Source organism: Symphalangus syndactylus, chromosome 11 (assembly GCF_028878055.3).
Source record: "Symphalangus syndactylus isolate Jambi chromosome 11, NHGRI_mSymSyn1-v2.1_pri, whole genome shotgun sequence".
NCBI classification, from domain to species: Eukaryota; Metazoa; Chordata; class Mammalia; order Primates; family Hylobatidae; genus Symphalangus; species Symphalangus syndactylus.
In genome coordinates, this window is record NC_072433.2 from 134,618,971 (window position 1) to 134,636,973 (window position 18,003).

The 18,003-nt window shown below is 59.5% G+C and overlaps 1 protein-coding gene across 3 annotated transcripts in view; it reads left to right on the plus strand.

Annotated features, from left to right (window-relative positions):
• The window catches only part of ACSF3 (acyl-CoA synthetase family member 3), a 63,417-nt gene extending 60,795 nt beyond the window's left edge, over positions 1-2,622 (plus strand). For 2 of the 3 annotated variants that reach the window (XM_055232825.2, XM_055232829.2), the window contains exon 10: positions 558-2,622. In XM_055232825.2, coding sequence (XP_055088800.1) covers positions 558-675 — 118 coding nt within the window. In that variant the 3' untranslated portion in view covers positions 676-2,622. The remainder of the gene's footprint in view (positions 1-557) is intronic. The other variant, XR_008649293.2, reaches the window with a different exon arrangement.
• Positions 2,623-18,003: the final 15,381 nt, after the last annotated feature.

Below are 18,003 nucleotides of genomic sequence, written 5' to 3' on the forward strand. Positions count from 1 at the left end.
GTCAAACCTTAGGGGCCGTCCCTGCTGTGCAGGGCTCTGTGGGGCTCTGTGAGGCCTCTTGCCACACAGGCTTGTGTCTGCAGGACTGTGCGGCGTTTACTCCCATCTCAAATACCCCATGCAGGACAGGCTGCCCCTGCCCCACCTGCCCACCCACTCCCCAGCCCCTTCCACATGCCTCCTCTGGAAGGGGAACGGGCCACAAAGTGACATGGGGCGTTCCAGCTCCAGTGCAGGGTCTTGGAAGGCCTGGCCTGGTGTGAGGGCCCCTCTGCCCTGCAGGCCGCTCTGTGCAGGCCTATCCTCAGGCGTGCCGTCACCCAAGGCCTGCACGCACCATGGCTTCTGTGGTACCAGTGATAACAGCATGACGGGCACCTCCTGCAGTCACCACCCTTGGGCTGCTAGGGCAGAGACAGCTGCGGTCGCCCAGTACACCTGCCTGGCCTCAGGATGGCTGAGGCACCTGGCCAGGCTGCAGGGTCCCGGGGGCACCTGAGCTCCTGCCGCTGGGCAGTGTCGGGGCAACGCGCCTCAGGCTGTGCTTGTCTCTGCAGAGATGTCCTGGCCCCGTACGCAGTGCCCTCGGAGCTGGTGCTGGTGGAGGAGATCCCGCGGAACCAGATGGGCAAGCTTGACAAGAAGGCGCTCATCAGGCACTTCCTCCCCGCATGACCCGGTAGGCTGGGGCCGCGGGTCTGGCGGGGAGCAGCAGAGGTCCCCTTCACACTGAGCGCCACAGGGCCCCGTCCAAGACCTGGCCTTGAACCTGAACCCCCAAATCAGGTCACGTAGAATCAAGAACTGTTTGGGTGAAATCACCATGTGAGGTCCCCAGCCTCGGGCCAGTTGTTGCAGCTCAAGGAGACCGTCCCTGGTGTCACCTCTGCCTGGTGGCCGCCGACCTCACCTGTGCAGTGCGATGCAGCCATGCTCTGGTGTTGCCAGCCCCTGGCCCCACGTGCTCAGGCACCTCCCGCCCCACAGTGCCCTGCAGTTGCCAGGCTCTCCAGGGCAGGTCCCGGAGGTGTCCCCCAAAAAAGAAAAGACTCCACTGGAGGAAACGAGCCCCTGTCCCACGCCGTCTGCCCGTGCCTGTGACTGCGCGCAGACATGTCTGCACGTGCCTGTGCCTCACCCGGAGCCAGTGTCTCCCGGCCCACATAGGAGGTCTGGGCGGCCACCCAGGGGGCCCTCCTGGGAGGAGCTGAGGGTTCACAAGCCTCCCAGAACCAGCCCTGTCCCATAGGTTCCGGGCGTTTCCTGGTGCCACTCTCAGGAGAGCAGCTCCCACTGTGGGGACACCTGCCACCCTGCACACTACTGTGTGTCCGTCAGCATGTGTCACAAAGTGCGTGGACAGACAGCCCTGGAGCTGCTCTGCCATGACCCTGCCTCACCCCCCAGTGCAGGGACCTTCCAGGTCATCTCCACACCAGCCCCTCAGCCAGTGAACCCTCCTTCCCATCACCGTCTCTACCCAGACCCCCACGTACCCCATGGCCCCTCATCTCATGTCTATGGCTCACCAGCTTTTCCCCAGACCCAGCTCCAGAGCCCACAGGCGTGGCCAATGCAGAAACCTTAGGAACATGTGTTGTGAATGTTCGGTGCACCCACGTTGTATTTACTTAGCGGAGTCAATTCAGATGCACGGGGCCACAGGCAGAATCCAGAAGTTTCTGGACAATTTTCAGAATAGGCTGCCTCCTCCCCACAGCCTCTGGGAAGTAACAGTCATAGCCCAGCAGTGTCTGGCCTAAACTTAACCAGAACATTCTGCCCCCTGAATGCACGTCTGAAAGAGTGGCCAGAAACGAGTGTGCTGGGCAGGAGACCAGCCCCATCTGAGGCTCACATGCCTCGTGGACAGTTGAACGTGGCCTGGGGCCCTGCTCACTTAAGCATGTCGCCCACCAAGCTTGTCTGAGGCCACAGAGCAGCGTCCCAGCCATTTTCCAGGACGGGTGGGTGCCCCAGTCCACGGCCCTGCCCCACCCGAACTCCTGCCTCACTGTGTGGCCTTGTGCATCCCCATGGCCTGACCCCGGGAACAGTCAGAGGAAGGGGCCCCGCCGTCCCGCCGGAGGCCTGGACCCAAGGGAATGGCACTCAGAGACCACAGTCCAGACGTTTGTGTCTAGGCCTTGCTAGCAGCTACGGAAATGCGTTCTGTTGGGAAAAGATCAAATTTAACATAGAAAGATTTTTACTGAATTCCACTAATTTTACATTTGCATCTCTCTCCTTTAATCCTGAAACTTTTGATTCCTAAAAAGTTTACATAATCATTTGCTTTATCGGATGGTATATATCAATATATCATGCTTTCAAAATAATGAGGGTAACTTTCTGCTGAGAATACCACAAACCACAGAAAGCCTGGAGCTCGCTGACCAGAACATGGTGCTTCACGGCCATGCGGTTGAATGCCGTGTTCTAAAGTCACGAGCGACTCTCCAGCCGGTCCCTGTGCCAGGCCGGTCGGCCTTCATGCACACAGCCCGCCAGTGCCCAGCCAGGACCCTGGTTCCCCTCCGCTCCACCAGCCGAGAACAAGCCCGTCCTGCAGGGAACTCATCCTCTCCTCCCTCTCCATTAAAGCCCAGTTTCTTCCCCGTCTTGGCCTCTGGTGCTGACCTGGCCTCTGGAGACACAGGACGGGAGGGTGCCGTTTGCGAAGTCACCGTGACTGAGTTCCATGAGGATACCACAGTCCCACATGGCTGGCAGCGCACACGCTGCCCCTTGCTGGGCGGCCCTACGCCACACAGGTTAGACCCAGGAGCAGGTGCCCTGGGAGCAGGCTGCCACCAGCTGGGTCAGACGCCCCTCTCCATGCCTGGTGCCTTTGACCTCCTGGGGAGGCTGGCTTTAATCTGAAAAGTCACCAGCTCTGACCCCAGCCAGACATGGGGGTGCTGCCAGGAGCTGCTCCCAGGTGGGTGGCCCAGCTTCTCTCAGGCACCAGGGGATGGCGGGACTCCTGGTGACCAGCTGATCCCCAAAGCTGTGTCACCGTGCCTGCTGCTGCCAGCAAAGTCCCACACACAGCCTGTGGTAGCCGCCGCCCCGTCCTTCCTGCCTCTCCCTCATCAGGGGCCAGGGTGAAACCCCTGCCGCCCTCTGCCTTCCCTCCACCTGCGGCTTCCCTGGCAGGGAGACCATGGGCCCAGCTCCTGCCTCCTCCATTCGTTCAACAGATAGGGCCCGGGCCAGCAGCCCAGGCATTAGACTGGCAGGTCCACTGAGGCCTAGACAGGCCAGGCCTGAGGCAACTCAGCAGTGCCAAGCTGGGCCCACGTTCCCACCCAACAGCGGCCCTTGGGGCTGCCTTCCTCCCAGGTGTCCAGGCCCAACACAGAAGGCCTGAGCCTGCTCTGCCTCAGTTTCCCTACTCTGTGAACTGTGGCTGCTGCTCTCTCGGGGCCCTTCCAGCCCTGACCAAGGAGTGGTGGCTTTGTTCCCTCGGGAGTCCTGTCCATGGGAACTAGCCACACACACACCACACAATGCCCTCCCACCTGGACTCTGTCCCGGTGGCACCAGGGTCGGGAACAGGGGTCTCGGGACTCACGCAGCACCAGGCACAGCATGGAGCGAGGCAGTGGGCAGTGTGGCAAGCGCTGTGGGCACCACTGACCTGGAGGAGCCATGGCTCCCGGACCTTCGTGTCAAAGCTTCTGGCCTCCTTTGCTGGGAAGCTGAGAGGAGGTCCTGGTGCAGAACAACAGCTTGTTGCCGGCCATGGTGAGAAGGTGGTGAGTGCGCCGGCCACTGAGTTAACCATCAGTAACAGGAGATGTGTGCAGACAGGTGTGGACCACAGGTATGTATGTCACACACACACCTGCATATGTCACATGTATGTATCACACACCCGCATACACCACAGGTATGTATGTCTCACACACGCCTGCATATATCACAGGTATGTGTCACACACCTGCATACACCACATGTATCTCACACACATCTGCATATATCACTTATATGTCTCACACGCCTGCATATATATGTATGTCTCACACATGTCTGCATATATCACACGTATGTCTCACGCCTGCATACACCACATGTATGTCACACACACCTGCATATATCACTTGTATGTTTGTCTCACACACCTGCATATATCATGCATGTCTCACACACCTGCATATATCACATGTGTCCCACACATGCCTGCATACACCACATGTATGTCACACACACCTGCATATATCACTTGTATGTTTGTCTTACATACCTGCATATATCACCTGTAAGTCTCACACGTCTGCATATATCATATGTATGTCTCACACATGCCTGCATGTATGACACGTATGTGTATCTCACACACACCTGCATACACCACAGTTATGTGTGTCTCACACTGCCTGCATACACATATATGCCTCACATGCCTGCATATATCAATGTATGTGTCTCATGCCTACATATATCACATCTATGTCTCACACACATGCCTGCATATATCACATGTATATCTCACACACACCTGCATACACCACAGGTATGTGTGTTTCACACCGCATACACATCTATGCCTCACATGCCTGCATATATCATGTATGTGTATCTCACACATGCGCCTACATACACCACAGGTATGTGTGTCTCACACTGCCTGCATACACATATATGCCTCACACACCTGCAAATATCACATGTATATCTCACACACATTTGCATGTATCATGTATATGTCTCACACGCCTGCATATATCACATGTATGTGTGTCACACCTGCATACACCACAGATATGTGTCTCACACATGCCTGCATATATCACATGTATGTATGTCTCACACACACAGCTGCATACATACATGCACATGGACACCTGTGTGCACACCAGTCCCTCCCTCCCCCATCATCATCAGGCTCAGCCAGGCCTGTGGTCACTTCTTCCCCGAAGCAGCTGCACTGGGGCCCCAGCTCCCCCAACACTGTGCGTCTGATCAGGTTGGGACTCACTCAGGTCGTTCTCATCACAAGGTCCTTGTGCACTGTTGTGGCTGCTCTTAGTGGCCCTTCTAGAGCCTTTCTGAGCCAGAGCAGACTCCCACTCCCCCCAGACCCCCTGGGAGTCGATTCTGTCCCCTCCTTCCTGGCCTCAGAGCAGGTCAGTGCAGCCGCTTTCCTGCCTGGAAGAGTAAAGTGGACCCTGTGTGAAAACACTGACGATGTGGCGAATGAGCAGCTCACCAAATTGATCAATACGAATGATCACGCCCCACTTGCATCTCCTCAGCAGCCACAAGAGAGACGAGGTCACTGGAGGATAAACATCCGTGACTGCGCCTCATGATCCATCATGCACGACGGCCACAGCGTCCCCGGCCAGCTGCCGGCACAGCCATGAGCACGGCTCGGGAGCGCGCTCTTGTCTTGGGATGGATGACCGCGGTAGCAGCGTGGGGCCCATCTGCCTCTCTAAGCAGGAAGCCTGCAGGTCTCCACAGGCGGGTGCACGGAAGGGGTGGGTCCTGGGTCCAACAGGCACCCGCTGAGCACCAGCCCCTCTGAGGGTGGGGGGAGGGCGCTGCCACAGGTCCCCACACACCCAGCACACACTGACCCACACGCTGGAGGCGCTGCTGGTTCTGACACCCCTTGAGGTGCCTTCCCGGGGTTCTCACACCCACTGAAGGCAGCGCGCTCAGCCTGCTTTGCACATGAGCAGGTGAGGCAAGTGAGTTGAGGGCGAGGGTGTGAATCACGGGCTTGGGGCCAAAGCCCAAGGTCGTCCCCTCTGGCCGACAAGCTCAGGCTCACACGGGGAGCCAAGGGGCTGGACTGGGTGCAGCTTACAGGCATGGTGTGTGCTGTGGGCATCGGGCCGCGGCTCCTCCATGCAGCACTGACACTGCTGTCTGCAGATCGCACCCGATCAGGAGGGAATGGTCCAGGCAGGTGGGCAAGGCCACGGCTTGGCCAGGTAAGGCTGGGAGGGCCCAGGATATACGTGTATTGAGCCAGGCAGGAGGTCTGGAGAGGCGAAGGGATGGGGAGGGAGTGCCATGCAGAGGCCGCTCGGTCCTCAGGAGCTGAGCCTCACCCTGCGAGTCTCAAGAAGGGTGTCCCCTGGCCTTAGCCGGCAGCCAGGGCCAGCACGTAGCCTATGGCAGCGGGTCTCAGAGGTGGCCTGGTTCACAGTCTTGCTGGATGGAGATCCCCAGCTCCTAGGGCAAGGGCAGGTGGGGCAGGGCTGCCCGTCAGCTGTTAGGAACTGAGCTGAGAAGGCTGCGAGCCGCCGAGTCGCCCTAACAACAGGGTGGTCCTGCGGGCAGTACTGAGCCCACCCTGCTGGGCACCCCACAGCCCCTGTGGCTCTCCAGCTGCCACTGAGGCCCGATGCCCCATGAGGAGGCTCCCACCTGTGGGTGGCAGAATGACGGCCCGAAGACCCCCACTTCCTCACCCTAATACCCCCCGCTTCCTCTCCCTGGGACCTGTGAGTTCACACAGCAGCGGGGACCTGCAACTGTGGACGGCCCATCAGCTCCCTCAACAGGGAGGCTCCCCTGGGTGACCCGTGAGGGCACAGGGTACCACCGTCCTGCTGAGTGGAAGAGGGAGGCCGTGGCACAGGCAGGCGTGAGGGGGGCTGTCCCGCCACTGCTGGCTTCGTGAGTGCCCCCAGCCAAGGAAAGGCCTTCAGACGCCGAAAGAGGCAGAAAAGGGATTCTCCCAGGAGCCTCCAGAAGGAACCTTGGTGTTGGTGGAATCGTATGTGACAGGACACACGGGCGACCTGTCTTGGGTCACGCCGGTTCCCGGTCCCCGCACCAGCCCACCCTGGGTGGGAACCTAAGAGGAAGGGAGGCGCCATCGCAGGGCTCTCCCGGAAACCGGCCCCGGGTGCCTCGGTCCCTGCGTCAGTGCAGGGTCTCGGTGGCCGCCCTGCTGGCTCCGGGCACTCCCTCCGCCTTCCTGCCACGCGGCTGCTCCTCCCTGGGCTGGGCTGAGGCACCCTCCATGCCCAGCTGTCATACCTGGCAAGAGCTGGGGGCGTGAAGCCAGGCCCAGGTGGGCTGCGGCGGCATCCAGGTGGAAGGACGTGGGGGACTCGGAGGCAGAGGGGTCTCCAGGGTACGGCAGGGCTGGTTCCCTGGGGCCATCTGCTGTGTCCAGGAGCCCAGTGCTGCCACTAGCCTTGCCTCAAGGCCCAGCTCTGCCCTTCATTCCCTCAGCACCTCCCTGTACCTTCCTTCCGTGGGTCCTAAGCTGTGGCAAGTCCTTAAGTTGGGACGGCAGGCGCCAGCCCCGCCAACAGGTCACTCAGTGGCTCAGAGCCCATGTCCTCGTCGGTGACATAGGAAAATGGTGCAGTCATGCAAGGGCATGAGAGGGTCCCGTGGGAGGCACGTTCCAGAAGCTTTCGTCCCATAGAAGGCAAGTTCCAGAAGTTTCCGTCCCATGGAAGGCAGGTTCCAGAAGGTTCCTAGACCAGCTCCCGGCGCAGGCTGCAGGCTCAGCAGAGGTGTCCTCTTCTTGCCCACGGTCCCTGACCAGGGTGGGCACAGGACCCCAGGCTCTGCCAGCCAGGCCCTGACTGTCCTGGGCCAGCCGCTGCCCCCGTTCTGCATCCGCCCCTATGCAATTCGACCTCTCTGGTGGCGACCATCCCAGCTTCATTCCCCTGTGGGCCCTGCTCCAGTCTCCCTGGGACACGTGGGCACGTGTGTGAGTCTGCATCGGTGAGCGTGCGTGCAACGTGTCACATACACATACAAACACGTGGGCGCACCTGCACACCCGTGCGTCGCAGAGGAGTGAGACGGACTCACATGTGGTGGCCCTAGTCACACCCTCAGTCCTAAATGACAAGCCGGTGCCCACCCAGGCAGCCCCTCGTCCTCAGCTCGCAGGGCACGCCCCCCATTGACAGTCTGACAAGACACTCACAACCACTCAGTTACTCTAGCCATGGAGTCATCAGTGTCCTTCATTACCGCCTGCTGGCCCTCCCCTGCCGCTCAGAGAAGCCCATTAAGACAGCAGCAACGCCAGCAGCACGTGGCACCTTTAATGCATCAGCTGCGTGCGCATATCCCCACCCCATGGGGAAGAGCCACATCTTAGCTAGAAAAAAGACGACACCCCACACCAGCTGAATGGGCTGCGCGCACACACACCCCCACATGCGCACATACATATGCTGACAGGTGTGCACATATGCACACGTGCACACACAAATACGCACGCACAGCACACACACAGACACATAAGTGTCCATAAACAACACAGATCTGGCCTCAGAGCCACCCTCTATGTGCGGCCTCCCTGGGCCCCAGCGTGTGGTGACAGCCACAGCAGGATCAGGGCAGCCTCAAGGGCCCTTCGGGAGCCGGCAGAGCTGGCCCCAGGCTGAGCTTGGGGAGATGGGCCCAGGCCCAGGCCCCAGAGCCACGCTTTCTAATCGGTAGGCAGAGTCCACGCAGCCCCTCCCAGTCTGCACGGAAGCCCACATGTCCACCTCCCCCTTCTGCCGTCCCCAGGATGGTGAAATCTGCTAATGTGGATTAAGAACATTTTTTAAATAAAAAAAATTTTACACATTGAGGACGGAAGAGAGATGATTACGGCCAACCAACCCCGTGCACTTCCCCAGCCAGGTTCATGGAGTCTGAGCCCTCTGGCTTCCTGAGCCTCTGTGCTCTGTCACCAGGTGGACGCCTTCCCCAGCCCATGGGGCTCGCTGCTCACGGGGACCCCGATGCCTGAGTGATGTCATGGGTTTAGGTTTCAGTGCTGGCACGTGTGGCCCGCAGAACTCTGGCTCCTCTGTGAGGGACGTTTCGGCTCCTGTGGGCTTTGCTGTCCCCCATGCTGACTCTGTCTCGACTGGTTGTCCTCACGTCACTCTGTGGGGTGTGCACTGACCCCAGCTGTAGGGACCAGCCCCACAGGGTAGGTGGGTCTCTCCCCTTGTGCGGCGACGAGAGAGTGTAGAGATAAAGACACAAGACAAAGAGATAAAAGAAAAGACATCTGGGCCCGGGGTCCACTACCTCCAATGCGCAGAGACCGGTAGTGGCCCCGAATGTCTGGCTGCGCTGTTGTTTATTGGATACAAAGCAAAAGGGGCAGGATAAGGAGAGTGAGCCATCTCCAATCATAGGTAAGGTCACGTGGGTCACGTGTCCACTGGACGGGGGGCCCTTCCCTGCCTGGCATGCGAGGCAGAGAGAGAGAGAAGACAAAGAGAAAGACAGCTTACGCCATTATTTGTGCATATTAGAGACTTTTAGTACTTTCACTAATTTTCTACTGGTATCTAGAAGGCAGAGCCAGGTGTACAGGATGGAACATGAAGGAGGACTAGGAGCGTGACCGCTGAAGCACAGCATCACAGGGAGATGGTTAGGCCTCCGGATAACTGCGGGAAAGTCTGATGTCAGGCCCTCCAGAAGAGGTGGAGGAGCAGTCTTCTCTAAACCCCCCCGGGGAAAAGGAGACTCCCTTTCCCGGTCTGCTAAGTAGCGGGTGTTGTTCCGTGACACCGAGGCTACCGCTAGACCACGGTCCGCCTGGCAACAGGTGTCTTCCCAGACGCTGGCGTCACCACTAGACCAAGGAGCCCTTCTGGTGGCCCTGTTCAGGCATAACAGAAGGCTCGCACTCCTGTCTTCGGGTCACACCTCACTATGTCCCCTCAGCTCCTATCTCTGTATGGCCTGGTTTATCCTAGATTATGATTATAGAGCGAGGATTATTATAATATTGGAATAAAGAGTAATTGCTACAAACTAACGATTAATGATATTCATATATAATCATATCTAAGATCTATATCTGGTATGACTATTCTTGTTTTATATTTTATTATACTGGAACAGCTCGTGTCCTCGGTCTCTTGCCTCGGCGCCTGGGTGGTTTGCCGCCCACACCCAGCCAGTGGACGTTCCCCGTCCAAGAGCAAAGCTGCAGTCGGCTGCAGGTGCAGCCTCTTTTGCACAGTGGAAGAATTTCTCCAGAAGATATTCCTGCGAGTGGAATCACTGGATCGTAGGCCCAGATGTCTTCCACTTACTTGATTTTGCCTGACGCCTTCCAAGGAGGCTGTGCACTGTGGGTGTGAGACGCCCCATCTCACCAACTGGCCAACATCCCAATGGGAGACGTTGAGTTTTCACCACAGTGCTGAGTGTGACGTGGAATCTTCTTATTTTAACTTGCATTTCCCTGATTACGAGTTAGGTGGAACATCTAGAATATGTTTCTGGGCATTTGATTTTCCTGCAAGTCGCCTGTTCCAGTTATTTGCCCATTTCCTGTTGGGCTGGTCAATATTTTTTGTGATTATGCATTGGATACGTGGCTGGTCTTTGGCTTGCCTTTGGCTTCATTTGTTCTATTGAAGCATGTGCAGAATTGTTAAATTTTAATGTATTCAAATGCATTAATCTCTTCTTTCTTTTTTTTTTTTTTGTTTTTTGTTTTTTGGTTTTTTGAGACGGAGTCTCGCTCTGTCACCCAGGTTGGAGTACAGTGACACGATGTCGGCTCACTGCAACCTCTGCCTCCCCACTTCAAGCAATCCTCCTGCCTCAGCTTCCTGAGAAGCTGGGACCACAGGCATGTGCCACCATGCCCGGCTAATTTTCTTTAAAAAATGTTGTGGCGATGGAGCCTGGGCTCAAGCCATCCTCCCACCTCAGCCTGCCAAGTAGCTGGGACCACAGACATGTGTCACCACCACGCCCAGGTAGCCTTTAACATTTTTAAATGCTATAAGATCTGCAGGGTTTTTTTTCCAACCAAGTTTATCGGTTTTCACCCCACGGATCCCCCAAGGCCACGACAGGCAGTGACCTCCTCGGGGCACCCGCAGAGTCCTCCCCGCCATCTTGGAGGGCTTGTCCGGTTTCAGTTTTGCTTGTTTACTAGGCTTTGTTTTACAGTCACTAGTTAAATTTACTCACATTTTTCAACTTCTTGTCTCAGGGGACTTCATTTTAATAAACAATATCTTTTTTCTTTTCTTTCTTTCTTTCCTTTCTTTTTTTTGAGGTGGAGTTTTGTTCTTGTTGCCCAAGCTGGAGTACAGTGGCACGATCTTGGCTCCCCACAACCTCTGCCTCCCAGGTTCAAGTGATTCTCTTGCCTCAGCCTCCCGAGTAACTGGGATTACAGGTGCCCGCCACCACGCCCAGCTAATTTTTTGTATTTTTTTAGTAGAGACAGGGTTTCACCATGTTGGTCAGGCTGGTCTCAAACTCCCGACCTCAGGTGATCTGCCTGCCTCGGCCTCCCAAAGTGCTGGGGTTACAGGCGTGAGCTACCGCGCCCGGCCAACAGTATCTTTTAGTTGTTGTCTTAGTCAGTGTCTGTGTGTGTGTGATGAGCTCTCCCAGCGTTTGTGTTATGCAAAGTCTCTACTTGGCTGAGGCGGGCGGATCACCTGACATCAAGAGTTCGAGACCAGCCTGGCCAACATGGCAAAACCCCGTCTCTACTAAAAATTCGAAAAAAAATTAGCCGGGCATGGTAGTGGGCGCCTGTAATCCCAGCTACTCGGAAGGCTGCGGCAGGAGAATCCGGGAGGCAGAGGTTGTGGTGAGCTGAGATCATACCACTGCACTCCAGCCTGGGCAATAGAGCAAGACTTTGTCTCAAAAAAAAAAAAAAAAAGGGAGAGGAGCCGGCCCCAGGACAGGTGTGCATCTGGCCCAACATTCAGAGAGAGAACCAGGATGAGGCCAGAAGAGCGAGGGCCTCTGCAGGGAACGAGAAGGCCAGAAGCCGCTCTCAGGGAGCCTGGCTCTGTGTTCAGGCCCAGCCTCTCGGACAGCCCGGTGTGCTCAGCAGGGCCTCCTGCCTGACACCAACGCGCTGGACATTGCCCAGCTGCTCCTGGACTTGTGGCCGCTGCCCAGGCTCGAGTCCTGCCCGGGGTGTGGCTGCTCAGCCTGGAATCCTGGCCCTGGGGAAGGCTCCGGATCTGTCCGATGGTTTTTGAACCATCCTGGGTGCAGGCCTCTTTCTGGGCCTCCCCTGGTCCAAGTCCACTCTGTCTGGAGAAAGAGGATAACAGGAATGGCTGGGCCCTGGAGCCCTGATCCCCATGTAGCTTCCCCAGGATGGCCCAGCCTTTCTTCCCAGCCGTGATGGCCGCAGAGCCCTGCCTGTGGACCAGGCCTGGAGGGGTCATTAGAGGGGTCGCTGAACAGCCCCTCTCCCACCAGCAGCTGGAGACGGAGATGAAATGCGGGGAGACCGGTGGTGTCAGCTAAATTGATTCTATTACAGCGACTGGTTTAATCTGAATGGTCATTACTGTGATTTATACGGCTGCTTGGGATTCTTTGCTCCCAGATTTGTCTCCCGTCCACTTGATATTGATTGAAAGACGGTGGAGGAGGTGGGGAGGGGTGGGGCTGCCTGGGCTGACTCAGGGACCCCTAACCCCTTCCTCTCTGCCCCGACTGCAGGGGTGCCAAGCACAGCTGTGCTGGGAAGAGCAGGAGGCAGCGGAGAGGACCTGGTGCCCTCTGTGTCCAGGACACGCCCCCTGGCCTCTGCCCTCCCTCCCACCCAGCTCTAGCCCAGAAGTGCCTGCCACCAGGCGGCCCATCCTTCCAGAAGCTTCTAGCAGATGGGACCGTCCTCTCCCAGCCCTGGCCTTGGCTGGTCCCCCCAAAGGGCAGGGTGTAGAATGACCCAGGGCAATGCTGGGCTCTTCCGATGACGAGGCCGGAAGCTCAAAGGGCCTCTCTGAGACCTGGGGGCCTTACCCCAAGTTTCTTCATGTCCAGGAATCAGAACTGAGAGCTGCCAGCTCCTAAGGCAGCCCTGCCCTCCACAGGTGCCAATCAACACCCAAGAGACGCAATGATAGGAACAGTAAGATAGTGGACAGGAGCCAGCCACCCCGGCCTCCTCCAGTCTGGGCACCACCTAGCTCCAAGAGCCAGGTTGGGTGGCCAGGGGGCCGCTGCTGCCCCATGGCACAAGCCACCTTCGGGGACACGGGATGAGGCAGAGACCTGGAATGCAGGCCAGGCAGCAGCCCTTGGACTATCGATGCAGCCAGAGTCCCTTTAACTCCCATGCCTACCCCGTGCCCTTCTCCCTGCCCAGTAGCTCCTGTCCTTGCAAAGGGCCGCACCCCTGCCCACCCTCCCTGGGCAGCTGACAGCTCTCACTGCCCTCTCCTGGGTGGTCAGTGCCTGTGGCTGATGGGGAGGACGGGTTTTGGGGGGCCTGCCCTGTGCTCCCCATGCCCACCCCACCACAGGCCCAGCGAGCTCAGGAGCCCCCCGTCACACGACCTTCCTTCCAGGGCCCCATAGCACATGGAGCCCCTCCTCCCCTCTGCAGCCCCTTCCTGCTCCCCCTCCCCCCTCCTCCCCTCTGCAGCCCCTTCCTGCTCCCTCTTCCCCCCTCCTCCTCGCTCCCTCCTGTCAGTGTTGGGTTATGGGGATAAAGGACAGAGACAGAGGCCTGGGGCACTGAGGGAGGGACAGAGACACCCAGGCAGCAGGGGAGAGGACAGATGTCCGGAACTGGGTAGAGATGGGCCTGCCGTGGGTGGGATCTGCTGGGGAGGGGAGCGTTCGCATGGTGTGGGGGACTGGACAGCCACTCTCTCCGGGACCACAGCTTTCTGGGCTGGGGCAGGACAAGGCCACCCATGCCCCACTTGCCCTTCTGGGGTTCAGCCAAATGAGACTCCCACCCCCATGACTCACAAGGCAGCTGGGAGCTCCAGCACTGCCCGTGGGGACGGCCAGGCTTCACCACACCTGGCTGCTGTGAACTCTAGGGGCCTTGGGGGGTGTGGGCAGCTCCAGCCCCATCGCCAGCCGCAGCCTGTCTTTGGAGGGTGCTGACTGGGGGCCGTTGCAGCTTATGGATCCCTGTGAAAGCCTGAGCATCGGGAGCAGCCTGGTGACCTCCGCTCTCTGGTTCCCCCAACAGTGCTGTCCCATCTCTGTGGCCAGCTCCACCCACTCAGCCTCAGCCTTGCTGGGGCCTGGCCCGACTTCAGGAGTCCCTGCTGGCCTGGCCACCCTTTCACCTTCACCTCAGCCATCGGGGAGGCTGGGGTGGTCTCCGGGCCAACGCCAGGTGAGACCTCAGGTGAGCTGCCTCCCCCTTCCCAGTGCTTGGGGCCAGGGGAAGGGAGATGGGCGTGGACCACACTCGCAGCCCTCCCCTGGAGCATGCCCGGCCGCTGGCCTCCCTGATCCCTGCCCGGGTTGGGGCTCCAAGGGCAGGAAATCAAGGCGTCCATGCTTGGTGACAGTGCTGGGCCGGCCTGGAGGGGGCAGGCATGTCCAGCGTGGAGACGGAAGCAGGGAAGGGCCCATCGTCCCCTCCCAGCTCTGCCATGAAGACCCTCCAGCAATTGGAGGAGCCAGCTGCCTCTCCCCAACCCACCTCCACTGGCGTCCCTGGAGCCACACTGCCCCCTGCTGGGGCTGGCAGGTGTGATGGGCCACCAAGCCACCAGACCTGACCCCGCCAGCCCTGAGCCAATCCGAGCTCTCACGGCTGCACCTTGAGCCACTGCCTGGTTGGCTCCTCTGTCACTGTGGGGGGATGGGACCCAAGACCAGTGTCAGGGTGGCCGGGCAGGACAGGACCCCACTTCCCCAGCTCAGGGACAGGCCTGAGGGAGGCCCGGACAGGCCCGCCACCCCCTGACCCCTCTGTGCCCAACTCCCTGTAGAGCCAGGACTGACCATCAGGCTCCAGGGACCTGCTGTCCCCAGGTCCTCAGGAGGGGCAGCACCCCCCACCACCAGCAGCCCCTCCTGTCCAACATGTCCATCTGTCTGTCTGTCCGTCCGTGTGTTTTGAATGCCCAAGATTTTTTAAACAGACTTGTGGAATATTCTTTTCATGTGTGTTGCCGGGGGGGGGGTCAGGGAATTCTGAACAAAAACAGCACCCCCATACCTGATGGGGCTCCTCTGAGCCCACCTGGACTGACCCCCTGTGGCCGCCAGGGGCAGCTGGTGGCCTGAATGTGGGGTCAGCGTCACCCCTGAGCCCAGAGAGCCGGAGCACAGTGGGGTCCAGGATGGCCCCAGCTACAGACAATGCCTGGCTTCCTCCACGCCCCGAGATCCAGCTGCATCTCCTGTGTCCCGGGGAAACTTATGGGAAACTTATGGGTGGAAGCCCCTCTGCAGGGCCCACTACCCAGAGCCAGAGCCAGCCACAGGCGCTCAGGCCAGGACTCAGGGGCCATGGGGGTTCAGGGGCCATGGCTGGTGGCCCCAGCCCTTCCAGATCCACTCCCCACCCCTCACTCACTCCGTGGGGACCTTCATCTGCCTAGATGGGCTAGTCTGTGCTCTGACGGCCCCAGGACTGGGTGTTGGCCTCACCCCAGCGCCCTGGCAGCCTCCCCGCCAGAGTAGAATGTTGGAAGGGCATGGCCCATGGCCGAGACCAGGCTCCCGGCCAGGGCCCACCTGTGTTTGTCTCCTCACCCCGGCCTCCTCCAGCCTCAGGCCCTGCCTGTCAGACGGGGGCACCTGCCCAGGGGGTCCTCAGGGAGCAGTTGCTATCTGCAGAGCAAGCCCCCAGAGCCCCTGCCACAGGCACCCCAGCCTCAGGTCAGGTCTGGAATGGACACAGCCCCCAGGTGGAGACCAGAGCCTCCTCACACCGGGATCCCCTCCCTTGGTGTTGGGTGCCACCCAAACTCCCTGGACGTCTCCCCTCTGCCCTCCACGCCCCGCACCCTGGGTAGGAGCCGCCTTCACACCTGCTAACCCCTGCCCTCCAGCCCCCACTACCTCTCCGGTAACGGGGCTGCATCTGGCCTAAGCCCTGGGCTTCCACAGGGCCCCTGTCCAGCACACCTGGCTCAACCCCAGCGTCCTGCATCACGCCTGCCCCTTAGTGGTTGGGGTGTGCTATATATTTATACACTGTAATTACATAAATACAATTTAATAATTGAGGGTCAAGTGCACTGTGCGATTACAGAATCACTCCAGAGCAGACACCATAGCCTCTCAGCTGAAAACCGGCACCCGCCTGCATCTATCGTGAGAAAGTTGGAAATTCCTCAGCCCACCCTGGACCACTGCCTCCGATGTCAGGAGGAGTGGCCCAGGGCTGGGGGATGGGGGGACCTCTGGGACATCCAGGACTGCAAGGCTTCTGGGGGGTCCGGGACCCTGTTTGTTGTCCCCCAGTTCCTCATACTGGGGAGAGGAAATAGGGTGGGAACTGAGGCTGTGGACAGGGAAGCCCCTCTACACCTCGGCCGGCCCCACCCCCACCCCATGCCCATGAGGTGCGTCCCCCGAGCTGAAGAGTTGAGGTGGGCAAGGCAGAGGGCAGGAGTGATGGGGGTGAGTCCCAAAGGCTCAGGACTGCAGACTCTGGAAAAAGAGGAGAAGGCCCAGAGTGGGGTCCTAGCTGGAGGCTTGGGGTGCAGAGGGAGGGTCCGGCGTCTCCAGGTCCACCAGGAAAGAGGAGGGCTCTTCTAGGGCTGATGGTCCTGCAGCCGAAAATGTACCCCTGCCCCCACTGCACAGGACCTCCAGACTCAGGGTACCCAGCCCTTCCCTGCCACCTTCCTCTGACACAAGGGGAAACTGAGGCCCGGGGGAGAACCTCCAGCCCAAGGCTCCCAGCTGGGACTGGACCCAGGCTTCTGCCTCCTGACCTTCCTGCTGCCCTGGGAGCATGTGGAGTGGGGTCCCTCGCTGGGGGCACCTGTGCCTGGGGGATGGCCCGACAGCCAGGGAGCACGCCCTCCCACAGTGGCCAAGCCGGCTGCCTCCCTGGCCGCGCCCTGCATTTGGGGCTCACGGAGGACCTGGCCCAGCTTAGCCTTTCCCTTAGAGACCCCCACATCCCATGGAGGAGGGATTTGGCCTCCGTTTCTCCCCGAGGTGGGTGGGAGGCAGGTGGTTGAAGCAAGGTGGGTGCAGGGTGGAAGCGGAGAGGAGCTGGGGTTGGCAGACGGCAGCCTCCCCAGACCTCTTTCTGTGGGGAGGGCGAGGACTCCTCCCTCACTCCTGCAATACTCCCGTGAGGATGAAAACCAAAAGCACTCAGAGGGCTTCTCCACCCGTATTTTGAGGTCACTGACCACAGAGGCAGGACGGTGGTCCCCAACAGGCTACACTCCAGCCCCAGAGGCCTCCCTGTCTGGAGATGGACTCCCTGCCCTCTCTCATCTTGGAGCAGTGAGCACTAGGGACAGTCCTGGCCTGAGCCTCCCGGGCAGCCCGGCCTCCTTTCAAGCAGGCCAAGTGCACAGATGGTGCCTACACCTGCACAGCCACCCACAGTCGACATAAGAGCAGAGGCACCGGGTCTGCTCCCATCACAGAGAGGAACGGGCTCCCCAGCCCGGCCCTGAGCTGGTGAGCAACCCCCACTCCCCACCCTGCCTGCTCAAAAGAAAGGGTCCTCCTGCCTCCAGCCCCCTCCACCCTCCCTCCAGGACCTTCCTGACCGTGCGCTGGGCCTGTGCAGGTGTTGAGCCCCACCCACGCCCTCCCAGGGGGCGGGGTCTCGAAGAGGAGAGCAGGTGCCACAGTCAACAGGAAGGAGGGCTTCTGGCCGAGGTGGCAAGGAGGCTCCAGGAGAGGGCAGCGTTGACCTTGGGTGTTGAGGGCTGATGAGAAGGAGTTCTGTAGGAAGGAAGGTGCTCCAGGCAGGGGGCCTCGGGGAACAAGGGGATGCTGGAGGAGGCGCGTGGACTGGGGGAATTGGGGGTGTGCTACGAGCCACGCTGGTATCAGAGGCGTGTGAACCAGAGAGTTCCATACTGAATAGGAGCTGGGCAAAATGAGGCTGCGAGGAGGTGCGTGGAGGGTGGGCCCAGTGTTCAGTGGGATGCGGGGAGGCGCAGGAGACGCAGCCAGAGCGGCGAGGGGCCCAAGGAAGTGCTCAGGAGGCGTCCCCCGGTAGGGACTGCAGTGCAGACGCCCTGGAGCAGGGGCGAGCCGGGCCCAAGGAGCAGGAAATGAAGAAGCCACGAATCCCAGCTGGTCCCTGACACGCCCGCA